The sequence below is a fragment of the Cervus elaphus genome, chromosome 9 (genome assembly GCF_910594005.1).
Source record: "Cervus elaphus chromosome 9, mCerEla1.1, whole genome shotgun sequence".
Classification (NCBI taxonomy): domain Eukaryota; kingdom Metazoa; phylum Chordata; class Mammalia; order Artiodactyla; family Cervidae; genus Cervus; species Cervus elaphus.
This window is the reverse complement of record NC_057823.1, coordinates 44,086,114-44,098,860: the sequence shown is the minus strand read 5'-3', so window position 1 is coordinate 44,098,860 and position 12,747 is coordinate 44,086,114. Positions and strand designations below refer to the sequence as shown.

At 44.3% G+C, this 12,747-nt stretch overlaps 1 protein-coding gene across 2 annotated transcripts; it reads left to right on the top strand.

The window, feature by feature from the left end:
* Positions 1–2,073: 2,073 nt before the first annotated feature.
* On the top strand, positions 2,074–12,747 carry LYPD8 (LY6/PLAUR domain containing 8). 2 transcript variants are annotated; one of them, XM_043912516.1, is made up of 6 exons: positions 2,074–2,140; positions 4,785–4,893; positions 5,259–5,390; positions 7,134–7,283; positions 8,587–8,718; positions 11,717–12,747. In XM_043912516.1, the coding sequence occupies exons 2-6, from the start codon at positions 4,827–4,829 to the stop codon at positions 11,950–11,952; spliced, it is 717 nt and encodes a 238-aa protein (XP_043768451.1). In that variant the 5' UTR covers positions 2,074–2,140; positions 4,785–4,826; the 3' UTR covers positions 11,953–12,747. The 2 variants fall into 2 exon arrangements, with proteins under 2 accessions (XP_043768451.1, XP_043768450.1); XM_043912515.1 differs by having other exon boundaries at positions 7,134–7,295.

Sequence of the window (12,747 nt, the reverse complement as noted above, 5' to 3'; positions counted from 1 at the left end):
CTTTGACGGATGGAGAACTTGGGCCCAACAAGCCAGGTTAGTAAGTAATTTAGGAGATATGAGGAGCAAAGTCTAGATTCAGACCCAGACATTCCTGGGTGTCTAGTGCCTTCTGAGAAAAATTAACATTGATCAGGTTGGTTTTCCTGTGTGTCCTCAGCTTGATCCTGCTGCACAACGTGTCCTCTGGCCTCTCTCCCACCGGCCCCCCACCCCCACTACTCCCCCCTTCCCCCCACCCCCCACCCCTGGCTACCTCCCCGCCTGGGCTATTATCTTAAAGGAAGCATATGGGGCTCTTCAACTCTTCTGTCCTCAGACCCTCTCCCACCCACATCCCATTGGCTGCTCCTGCTCCCACCTCTCCCACTGGGCCCTGCCACGAGGCTGGAATTAGCACTGAGTAAGATTCTATTAAGGAGAGAGCTGCCTTTGTTTAGGAAAATGCTGTTGTGATCAGACTGATGGCAGAGGGTAAGAAAGGAGAAAACAGGAGACGGCCAGAAGATCTGCATATAGAAATAACTCAGATTTTGCCTTCTCCATGAGACCAATGCCTCTCTATTTAAAATTGAATCATGTGCCCACTCTCCAGCACCGTTGATCCCTCACCTTTACTCTTTTTTTGCCAGTGCGGTCACCATATCCTAATCTACCCTGTAATTTGCTTATTTATTACTTTATTTGTGTCGTGTCCCTCCCTCTAGACTATACTCCTACAGAAGGCAAAGTCCTTCTTTGCCCAAATACCTCCCGAATCCCTAGAGTGGGCATGGGATGCCCCATTTGTTGATTAAATGAATGAATTTAAGGAAAGAAGGAGACCAGCCACAGTCTGGACAGAGCGGGCAGCAGATGGACAAGGAATATATTCAAAAGTAGAGAACTCTTAATATTTAACTGCCAGCTGGGAAGTGTTGGTGAGATGCCTACCTGAAACCTCTGTGTGTGTGGTGTGTGTGTGTGTGAGTGTGTAAGTGTCTGAAGGGGCAGGAACAGCAGGAGGGAAGGGAGTTCAGATCCACACTCCAAGCCAGAAGCACACACACCACAATGGGAAGGTGCTGGGAGGAGCCTGGCCCACATCTGCTGTCACCAATAGAGGCTGCCCAGACCGTGCGGTCAGACGGAATGCCTAGGGTGTGGGGGGCAGCAGCAGCAGGGCTCACCCCCCACTGAGGGGCATAGGGTATGCTGCAAGCAGGGGCTTCCTGGCCCCTCTACCCTGTGAGACTGTACAGTGAGTTTATCCTCATCTTGGCTGGAGGACCCTAAGAATTAGTGAAGTTCAGACACTTGCCCAAGGAGACCTGAGCCTCTTCCCTGAGCTGCACAATCCCCATGTGACCTGATTCTGAGTTTTGACTCTTTCCCAGCTGTGTAATCTTGGGAGAATCTGTTATGTTTCTCTCTCTTAAAAAAAAAAAAAATCATTTATTTATTTTTGGCTGTGCTGGGTCTTCATTGCTGTGTGAACTTTTTCTCTAGTTGCAGCAAGCAAGGGCTACTCTAGTTGTGGTGCCCGGGCTTCTCATTGTGGTGGCTTTGCGGAGCACAGGCTCCAGGCACATTGGCTTCAGTAGTTTCGGTTCCCAGGCTTAGCTGCTCTGAGGTATGTCGGATCTTCCCGGACCGTGGATCGAACCTGTCTCCTGCACTGGCAGGCGGATTCTTTACCACTGAACCACCAGGGAAGCTCTGTTACTTTTCTCTTATGTACCTTGGTTTCCTTATCTGTAGATGGGCTGATCAAGGTGATTGCTTTACAAGGTCAGGATAAGGTGATACTTGTGATCCATCAACTGGTCATGGAATCCATCTGGTGGGTGGCAGCCCACATGAGACAATGCCAGGGACATATCTGGCTCCTTTGTGTCTTTTGCCAAAGGCAGGCCCTGACCGAAGCTTTTCCCAGTTCCTGGAGGCTTCAGAGACTTGACCAGCATCATAGCTGCCAAGGGTTAAGCTGTGTATGACTCTACGTTGGGCGGGGCCCAGTCTGGCTCAGAAGCCCCTCCCTGTAGGCAGTTGTACTTTCTGATTGTGCAACCACCTGCTATATAAGGCCCCTCACACACCTTCTCCAGCCTTCTGCTGGGATCCACCTTCTGCAGGGCAGTCTCTGGGCCAGACAGAGAAGGTAAAGGACTGGGGCTGAGCTTTGAAGCGGGGCCCAACCTGGGAGCAGCTGAGAACAGGGGAAAGGCATTCAGAGCTGTCTGGGGTCCAGGGCATTCTCTTGGTTCTCGCTCCTTCAGCAGTGCCCGGGAGGGGAAGGCTGGAGTCGAGAGGTACTGGACTTCACTCTGTGTGTTCATGATGCTGTGTCCTTCTCACAGTTTTTGTGACCTCATGCTCCTCTGTCTAACATGAGAGCGATTGTCACAGGACCCTCTCAGACTGCTGAAAATGTCCAACGATACAATGAGGGGGAAGGACTTTGCAAAGGGGTGTACAGATGTGCTTGCTCTCATTTTCCCTGTGGGGCCCTCTGCTCTGGCCCCCAGCTCGCGGGCCCCTCAGTCCCACCACAGTCTCTGTCTCTCTGCTGTGTGTTCCTGGGCAGAGTCCTGACCCCTCTGGGCCTCCATTATGTCCCTCTGAAAATGAGGCTAGTCATCAGGTCTGAACCACAGGGCCGAGGTGATTTGTGCACTTAATTGATGTGGCTTCTGTGGCCTCTTTCTCATTTTTTGTCCTATCTCCTCTTCCTTTATAGCCACAAGGCTTGAGATGCCCTTCCTGGGAAGCTCAACCCCTAAACCTCTCTCTGCATTGGGGTTCTGTGCCTGGAGCAGTGACTGGGCATGGGAGGATGTAGGGTACAATGCATAGGACATCTGCCACAACCGCCAAACCAAACCTACTTAATTATTCTCCTTGGATCTCTAAATGTTGGGGCGTTAGATAATTGATGGGCCATCTGTCTTCCCTGATTGTGACTAGTTTCTCTTTCTTTTCACTGGCCCCTAATAAGTTAACTAGATGATCATAGTGTTGTGTGTGTATGTGTGTATGTTGGCGGGGGGTGCATGTGTGGTTGGTGAAGTGGGATGCAGGCGGTGGGTTGCAACACCCAATAGAAGGTTTGCTGTTTTTTAATAAGTGGCAGTGTACTCTTGCCTGGAAAATCCCATGGACGGAGGAGCCTGGTAGGCTGCAGTCCATGGGGTTGCGAAGAGTCGGACATGACTGAACTACTTCACTTTCGCTTTTCACTTTTATGCATTGGAGAAGGAAATGGCAACCCACTCCAGTGTTCTTGCCTGGAGAACCCCAGGGATGGGGTCGCACAGAGTCGGACACGACTGAAGTGACTTAGCAGCAGCAGCAGCATCATGGTACAACTCAGTTTTGGACATGGAAGGACACCGAATGGAGTCCCACTTTTGGTCTCACAAGCTGAATGAGTCTGGGCAATTTTTATTATCCCTCTTTCTGCAGGTTTTTCAGCTGGGGAGTAGGCAAAAATCTTTATAGCAGCACTGTGCCGTGGGACTTGTTTCATACCTGCACTGGCCAATACCGCGGCCACCAGCCACAGGTGGCCATGGAGCACTGGAACATGGCTGGTCTGAGAAATAATATGTTTCCTTTTTATTCCTTCAATGAATCCAAATGTAAGTGGCTACATGTGGCTCCTGCCTACTGTTCACAGGATAAATGAGCTAATGATAAAGAAGGACTCAGTGCAGAGCCAGATATTTTCCTTTCGTGCTGCTTTGATACATGGGCAAATTGAAATTTTAGGAGCTCTGATTCAGGATATTTATTTATTTGTTTAATTTGAAGTATAGCTGATATACAATGTTGTGCTAATCTGCTGTATTAGCAGTTTTATATGACTCAGTTTTATACATATAGGCATTCTTTTTTAAAAAATATTTTTTTACATTATGGATTATCACAAGATATTGAATATAGTCCCTTGTGCTATACAGTAGGAACTTGTTAATCCATCCTATATATAGTAGTTTACATTTTCTAATCCTCAACTCTCAGGATCTTAATAAATACAGCTAGACCTTAGCTATTAGACAACTTAGGTGCAGAGAGATTGATGACAGACCAGTCAGAGGTGTGCTGGGACCTTTGGGTCTGGGGCTTTGGGAGTCATGTCTGTTGGAGGCAGTGTGGAGTGAGGATTAGGGATCTGGACCAAATCCAGCTTTTATCCCTCTCAGGAGTGTGACCTTGACTTTGAGTGCTTACCTAACTTCTCTGGGGCTTAATTTCCCCATTTGAAGTAAAGGTGATCCTAATAATAGTACCTTCCTACAGAGGTGGAGGAATTACATGAATCAGTGCACATAAATGTTCAGAACAGAGTAAGTGCTCAATAGGTGTCTGCTTATTGGAATGGTGATGGCAGAGACAGAGCCCCTAAGGGCATTATGGGAATGTGGCAAGATTCCAATTAGAGGGTGGACACTATGCTCTGGGAGAGGAGAGCCCAGCTTTCTTCTTGGACCCCCATCCTCAGTGGGGCTGGCAATCATCTGCCTGCCCATTTTGTATCTGTAGTGGCTCTGTAGGAAATGCCCTGGGCTTTCGTACCTGTGTGTGTAGATACCTTTGTAGGCAAAGGGAAAACTCAGATTTTTGTGGGTATAAAGGCAGGGTTGAACCTGTATCACGGCTCTGTGCTTCCAGCTGACGATGGTGATTGCTTCTGTCACAAGGTTGGGCTAGGTTTGTTGAAGTGTGATTGCAACCCTAGGGGATATCACGCCCTGGCAATCTTCTGAATCCCCAGACTGTCCTCTTTGTGCCTCTCTCTTCAGGCTCGAGGCTCTGCAGCCACAGTTCTCGTCCTCAGGAGGCACATGTCCAGCACGATGAAGGGCTTCCTCTTCGCTGGTATCATCGTCGTGCTCACGGTTGCAGCTGTAGGTGAGGGAAACCACACTGCTCCCTTTTGGAATGAAGACCCCATTTTGCACCTCACCAGAGTCTTGTCAGTCTTGGTGCTCTGGAATCCCCTCAAGTGACCTCTTGTCAAGATGTGGGCAATGAAGACTGTGAGACCCCTTCTTGCACACTGCCCGCTGTGATACCACTCTGTGCTGTGGGTCAAGTTTGGGTCTTCCAACCGGAGAATGGTAGACATCTCACAGCTTAAAGTTTGGGGGACCCCAGAGGGAAGGGATGCTATCTTGGCTATTCTTTTAACCTGAGGTAAGTGTGGTGCTTTGTCCAAAGCAAACTCTATTAATGTCTCCTGAATGTTGACGATGCCAAACATTTTGTTTCCCCAGAATCCCAGTATCATACACTGCACTGTGTACAGTGTAATTCATTGAAAGATAGCTGCATTGCAAAAAATGCCACGGAGTGTCCCTCAAATGCCAACACCAGCTGTACAAGTTTCTCAACCAACTTTTCTCAAGGTGAGCCTCAGGGGGTGATCATTCTCGTTTCTGGAACTTGCACAGGGCAGGTGCTGGACAGGCTGGCCAGGAAAAGGAAGACTAAGGCTGGGCTGTGCACAGAGAGAGGGAGTCATGAAGGCACCTCCCAGGAGAAGCAACACGCAAGTGGTAGAGCCAAGCAAGCAGACAAGCCTCTGTGGCTCCTTGGAATTGCCTCCTCTGGCTGAAACCTCACTGTAGGCCCGTGCTAATGAACACGAGAAGCAGGGACAGCTCGTAGCTAAATTATAAAGCAGTCAGCTTTCTCTAGGTGCTTTCATTTGTCCATCTTCTGCTCCCCTTTGCTTCCTCTCAGTGTTCCTTCCTGTTTCAGATTCAACACACTTTCACTCAGACTTCCTTCCAGGGTGTTTTGCTGGTATGATTGTTATAGCTCTCTCAGAGCATTTTGATTTATTTTTAACTTTTTATTATGAGCATTTCAAACATACACAAAAGCAGGAAGAGGAGTATAGTGAACGGTGGTCCTGTGTCAACAATTAACATTTTGCTTTTTTTTTCCCATAGCATTTTTATTCTTTAAATTTTTATTGAAATATAGTTGATTTACAATATTATGTTAGTTTCAGGTGTACAACAAAGTGAGTCTTATACACACACACACACACACACACACAAATTCTTTTCCATTTTAGGAAAATGGATTCTTTTCCATTATAGGTTATTACAAGTTATTGAGTATGGTTCCCTGTGCTATTCAGTAGGTCCTTGCTGGTTATTTATTTTATATATAGTGACATGTATGTTTTAATCCTTAACTCCTAATTTACTCCCCATAGTATTTTAAAGCAAATCTAGATAACATGTTATTTCCCCTATAAACACTTCATTATTCATCTCTGATAAGAACTCTCCCCTGCTTTTTACATAACTACAATACAATGATCACACCTAAGAAATTAGCTAATTTTAAATTTTAAAATTAAGGTGACCTTAAAAATATTCAACATATTTCAAAGATATTGAGATATAATTGATGCATTGGAATTTGGACCCAAACAAAATTACATTTTGCTGTTAGGTCTATTGTGCCTAGTTTGTTTAGTAAGATCTCTTTTTTTGCTCAATTCCACTGAATTGTTGGAGAAATAGGGGCATTTGTCCTGTAGCTGTCTCATATTCTGGCTTTGCTTGATTGCTTCTTTGTGATGTTATTTCATTTGTTCACCTCTTCCTGGTGTTTCCTATAAATGGCACTCATGCTTTTTCAGTAGAAGTTTTTTCAATGGTATTAATGTGTATATCAGTGCTGGCTTATATGTGCATTCAGTTATTGATCTCTTGAAATATGAGGAAGTGATTTGTAAATGACCACATAGAGCTTTATAAATGACCACCACATTGCATAGCTTTGGTCTATAAGCTTTACTGGTTTCAGGTTCAATATCATGTTGTGCATAGACTCATCACATCTGCTTGGCTATATTTAGAGATGTTAAGACTGACCAGTGGGCTCTGGGGGTGTCAGCGTGAATCATCCACTTCACCCATCAGCCTTTCACCTGGAATTTAAGCTGCAAAAATCTCCTGCTGAAGTCAGAAACTACTTTTTGGGGAAGGATTTTTCTTTTTGCAGGAAATTCTCTTCGGTGTCCCCTAAATTGCATTGAGCTGAGAGTATATTTTCTGTCCTTGCCTAAAGCGGTTGCTCCCTGAACGCTTTGTACCTAGGACTGATAGTCTGTGTTTGCCTTTGTGTAGGAGAAAACTCCGTATGGTATGAGGATCATGCCTGCTCTGCAGAGAACTGCAGTGAGACCACGGTCCAGCCTTTCATGGTCTACGTATCTGAAAAAGAAATCTTCCACTTTGAAAGCCAGTGTTGCCTAGGAGAAGCATGCAATCAAACAGGTGATGCCACTGGTGGGTGCTGGCCACATCTTCCCTCTGTCCTCCCAGATCCATCCCTTCTCTCACCACTTGTGATTGTCAATCTTAGGTGGACACTTTAAGTCTAGGCACTTCAGTGCCTATTTGGGTAACATTAACAGCTGACGCACGACAATTACTTGAGAAACAAATGAAGAAAGCCAGCACTGCTATTATGTTTTCCGCTTCTCAGTAAAGACAGAAATCACAGCTCTTCAACCTGTGTGGGAAGGCAGTAGATGCTCATTAGTAGCTTTCAAATTTTGTGGCCTCACACCGTCTTTCCAGATGCTAAGTCTTAAAAATTACTGAGGGACCCCAAATAACTTCTGTTTCTGTGGACTATATCTATCAATATTTACTGTATTAAAAATAAGGCTAAGAAATTTTTAAAATATTTGTTAGTTACTAAAAAATAATAAAACCCACTACATGTTAACATTAATAACATTTCTATGTTATTAGAATAGAAATAATTATTTTCCAAAACAAAATATATTTAGTGGAAAGAATGGCATTGCTCTATGTTTTTTCAAAGCACTTTAATTTCTGGTTTCATAGAATACAGCTGGTTCTCAGATTTGCTTGTTCATTTATTCTGTTGCAATCTCACGTCATGTTGCCACTGGAAAACTCCATTGTATTTTCATGAAAGAAAGAAAAAGAGGCAAAGAACATCTTAGTATCACCATGAAAATAATTTTGACCTAGTGGACTCCCTGGAAGGATCTCAGGGATCCCCAGGAGTTCCTGGACCGTCATTTGAGAACTGTTGGCTTAGATCAAAGCCTTTGTTTTGAAGAGGAGAAAATGTGGCCATAGTCATAAAGCATGGTTCATTAATAGCAGAGCTGGGTCTCATATAATTTTTTTTAAAAAATCAAAGTCATAATGATAAATAATTACTTGATTTCATTTGTTCAGAGCAAGATTTAGTAATAGTCACACACCTGTTGGCTAAATCCAGAATAGCTGGCTAATGTTAGTTTTAGCTCAAAATCTTACCTGTCCCTTCTCATCCCAACACACTCATTGACCACAGTTCTTGAAGAGTGGATGGTCTGTAAGGGCAGATCTGTGAGGTTAAGTGCTGCAAATATTTTGGTGGGACATGGGAATAGGATGACTGGTATTTTTATGGCAGGATTGGAGATTCCTGAGCATGCAGAGACCCTGAGAGGTCTCTCTGGCTAGCATCTTTGTCTGCATTTCCCCTTCCACTCCAGGCAATACCATGATCTTTGTGAAAACACTGTTCTGAGTTAACGTTTCTTACTCTACCCAGCTCCTCCACAGCAAGTGATGCCCAGCATTGTAGAGTGCCCTGCATGTTATGGAAATAATGAAACTTCCTGTAATGAAACCCGGAAATGTTCTGGAGAAAGATGTGTCAGTATAATCGCAGAATTTATAAATGGTATGTGAATTCCTTTTTATGGGTCTTGAGTTTAAAACACATGTTACACCTTGGATTATAAATTCTGGATTCACAAAAAAAGGCCTGGTGGAGATAGGATGAGGAAATAAGGTCAGGGTACCTTTGAGATAGTGAGGCTGTTAACGTAGCCTTGAGTTGCTTGCTATTTTTGCCTCCTCAGTCCAGTGTCATTCCTCTTGGGCTGCCCATCTTTTGAATTCTATTCTTTTTATGACTTGTAATCAAGCCAGGCTCATTTAAGGGCATCACGTCACTCCTGGCATTTATTTCTTTACTAGGTTGAGCTGTTCTGTAGGTGTGGGTGGGTTCGACTTTTATTACTTTTTATATGTAACTTCCCTTCTCTACCCGTCATTGAGAGGTGTTGGCTTCTGACAACTAGAGTTGCCTAGAAGGGAGACTCAAATTGGACTTTAATACCCAACCAATTGGAAAAAGAACAAAAACAACACTGAAATAAAAAAGCTATTTTACACCTTAGGTATAATCTATTCCCCTTGGTCATGGTGTAAATCAATACACTGTTTCCTACCTAAAAAAGTCAGTGGATATTTGAAAATGAACAATAATGATGATTTCTCTCAAAAAATCCAACCAACTGTTCTTTTTTACAGAAGTAATTTGATACTAACTTATGAGATACAAATGAACCATCATACAATATAAAACTAATAAATATTATTCTTTAAATATTCAGACAAATGTTATGCATGATTATTTAAATAATAATACATTTATTAACTGTTACTATTAGCCAATTACTAATGCTAATATTACTAATATAACACTATTAGTGTTAATTAATTACTGTTTAAGGGCAACTTCCATGTCCTATGGCTCAATGCAACATAGCTTATTTCTTGCTCATGGAGCAGTTCATTGCAGAGTCCAGGGCCCTGGATTCCTTCCATCTTGAGGTTCCAGCCCCTACTCACTCAGGACTTGGCAGCTCTCTTCTGTATCCTTTGCATCTCACCAGCAGGTGGAGTAAGAGGGGGAGTGGAGGAAGGCAGGAAGGTTATTACAGGCAATGCCTAGAAGCGAGTGCCTCACTCCCTTCCACATTCTGTTGTCTGGGACTCAGACTGCCCTGGAAGGTGGAAATTTAATCCAGTGGTGACACAGCAGGAAAGGAAGAGGCATAAAGCTAAAATGAACAGTCAGTCAGTCTCTGCCACAGTATGCCTTACAATAATAAGAGTTTAAAGAGCACCAATATCCAAGTACAATTTGATTTCAACTTTTGTTAAATGGCAGTTATGGTTTTGGAATTTGATGCTTAATTGTAATTGCAGATTTCTTAGTGGGGCCAAACTTCATACTTCTCCTGAACTTCTTTTTACTTAAAAAAAAAAATAGACTTTATTTTTTAGAGAAGTTTTAGATTCACAGGAAAATTGAGGGGAAGATATATTTTTTCTATAATTTTTTCCCCATACACATATATAGTCTTTCCCACTATCAACATCACCCACCAAAAAGGTACATTGTTATCATCCATGAACCTATACTGACACATTGCTATCATTCAGAGTCCATTAGGGTTCACTGTTTGTGCTGTATATTATATGGGTTTTGACAAATGTATGATGGCATGTATCTACTGTCATAGTATCATGCATAGTAGTGTCACTGACCTGAAAATCCTCTGTGCTCTATCTAACCCTAACCCCTGGAAACCTCTGATTTTTCTTTACTCTTTCTATAGTTTTGCCTTTATCAGAATTTATATGGTTGAAATCGTATAGTTTGTAGCCTTTTCAGAGTGATTTATGTCAGGCAATAATATGCATTTAAGGGTCTTGATGTCTACACAGCTCTGATGTCTAATTCTAAAGCTTTGCCTGAGGGCAGCAATGGCATAAGAAAGACTTGCTGTTTCTGCTTACCTTATTCCAAGGTGTCTGCAAAGTCCCAGGCCTTGACTCAATCTGAAAGCCAGACAGATCAAAGTCATCATAAATGTAGGATTTTGTTTTTGTTTTTGCCCAAGGTCACTTAAAAAAATACTGTGGACATGTGCCAAGCAACATATCTTCCTCACACACTCTAATTCAACCTTCAACACTGATATTTGCTCTAAAACAACAATGAATTTCTTTCTTTACTGGTATTTGGAAGTTTCTCCTTCCTTCTCAGAGCAAGGATGGAGTCAGCCTTGAACTCAAATTGTAGCCCTGCCTCTAACAAATAGCCAGTCATCTCCTCCAGCGCCTTCCTCCTCTGTGAACTGCCTGTCCTTCAGGACAATTTGGCTTGCAGCCTTCAAAGCAATTGCAAAGAGTCAGACAAGACTTAACAACTGAATAATACACATGCACTACTATAAAGCAATACTGGCACATAATCGGTACTCAATAAATGGTAGCTGCAATCACAATCACATCTTCTTTGCAAATTCCCTTGGTCTTTTCCTAGGACCTCACCTTAAAATAGAGTTCAACACATCACAACATGAATTAGGAGTAAAGACGTGGTAGTCTCTTCATATCCCCTCTGACTGTTTCTCCTCTTCTCAAGGAAAACTCAGGTAGAGAGAATTCAGGTCCAGAGAGGAATGGGGATGGAAAGCAGAGCCTAGAGGAGTGGAGGCCCAGAGCAGTTGAAGTGCTGACTTCTTCTTGGATTGAGGACAGAGGATTTATGGAGGGTCTGAACCTGTTCCTGCATTTCACCCCTTGCCAGCGACTCAGGAAAACACTGAAGATTTGAGTCCCAGGCCCAGCTCTGGCCCTGACCTGTGAGCTCAGGCTCACATCCACCTCCAGGAGCCTCAGTTTCCTCTGGGACTGGGTCAGGGAGGGGCTCTAGACCCTCACCTCCATGGTAACTCTGCCATTACCCTTCAGTCATTGTTCTTGGGCTCCTTTCGCCAAGCTCCGGTTGCAGGAACAGACCTGTTTCAGCTCTTGCAGGTCACTTGGGGAGGGAGGGTGAAGGGACTGTAAAGCCCTTACTGTCTCATTTGCATTCACAGAGACGACAACACTCGTGCTGAAAGGTTGCTCCAATGTCAGCAACTCCACCTGTGAGTTCCTGGGTGTTGCAAATCAGATGTTCAGAGGAATCACTTTCCGAAAGTTTGAGTGTGGAGACAACTCCAGCATACCAACACCCACTTCCCCTACCTCGACCACCTCTGACACTGTCGCTCAAGCCTCCTTCACACCCTTGGCCCTTGCCAGCATCCTCCTGCTAAGGCTGCTGCTCTGAGATCTGCACCTTCAAACATTCCCCGCCCCTGTTTAAATGCTCAGTGAGTAGCAGTAGCAGTCACAGCCATCCAGGCAATGTCCTGTGATAGCCACATTATTCTTTATTATTAAAGCATTGGTTCACTCGCTGATCAAATCTGTCCTGATATGTTCTGGGCTGGGCTTCCTTCAGGCCACTGTCCACCATCACTTCGCAGCTCCTTGCCTTTGAAGGAAATCCTTGCACCTTCGTGTGTGTTCTCCCAGGACCTCGCTGACCCCTGCCCAGTTTGCTTCTGAGAAGCAGACCCTTCTGCTGTGCTGGCATCTTTTGCCTACAATCCCGCGCTTCTGGGGACTGACATGCCACTCTCCCCATTCTCACACTCAGGGAGGGTCCCAGCCATAATGCCCTGTGTTGATGCCAGTAGTTGTATTGGCTGTAGTCAGAGATCACAGTGACATTGTCTAGAGCCTGGTCACCATGAGACCCAAAGTGGGTGCACAGGGCTTGCTGAAGGCTGGCAGATTCCCCGCCTAGCCTCCCAGGCAGGGGCATAATGCTGTTAGTACCTTGCTGACCAGATGTCACGGAACAGAACATGGCTACAGAGTCCCAGCCCCTCCTCTTGGAGAACTACAATCAATGGCAGAGTCCTCGACTCCGTAGTAGATACCCAAGGAGCAAGAAAATCATTTGATCCAATATGTACAGAAGCCCAGATTTAGTTAAAAAAAAAAAAAAAAGCTGGGGGGGTGCTTTGAGCTGGACTTGGAAGAATGGGGTTTTCTGTAATAAAAACTTTTAAAGGTA

Bases quoted from the DNA above. Each gene is read 5' to 3' on its own strand.
- LYPD8 (XM_043912515.1), top strand. From the start codon at position 4,827: ATGTCCAGCACGATGAAGGGCTTCCTCTTCGCTGGTATCATCGTCGTG. The intron at 4,894-5,258 runs GTGAGGGAAACC...TTGTTTCCCCAG, and splicing joins GCTCACGGTTGCAGCTGTAG to AATCCCAGTATCATACACTG. The intron at 5,391-7,133 runs GTGAGCCTCAGG...GCCTTTGTGTAG, and splicing joins CTCAACCAACTTTTCTCAAG to GAGAAAACTCCGTATGGTAT.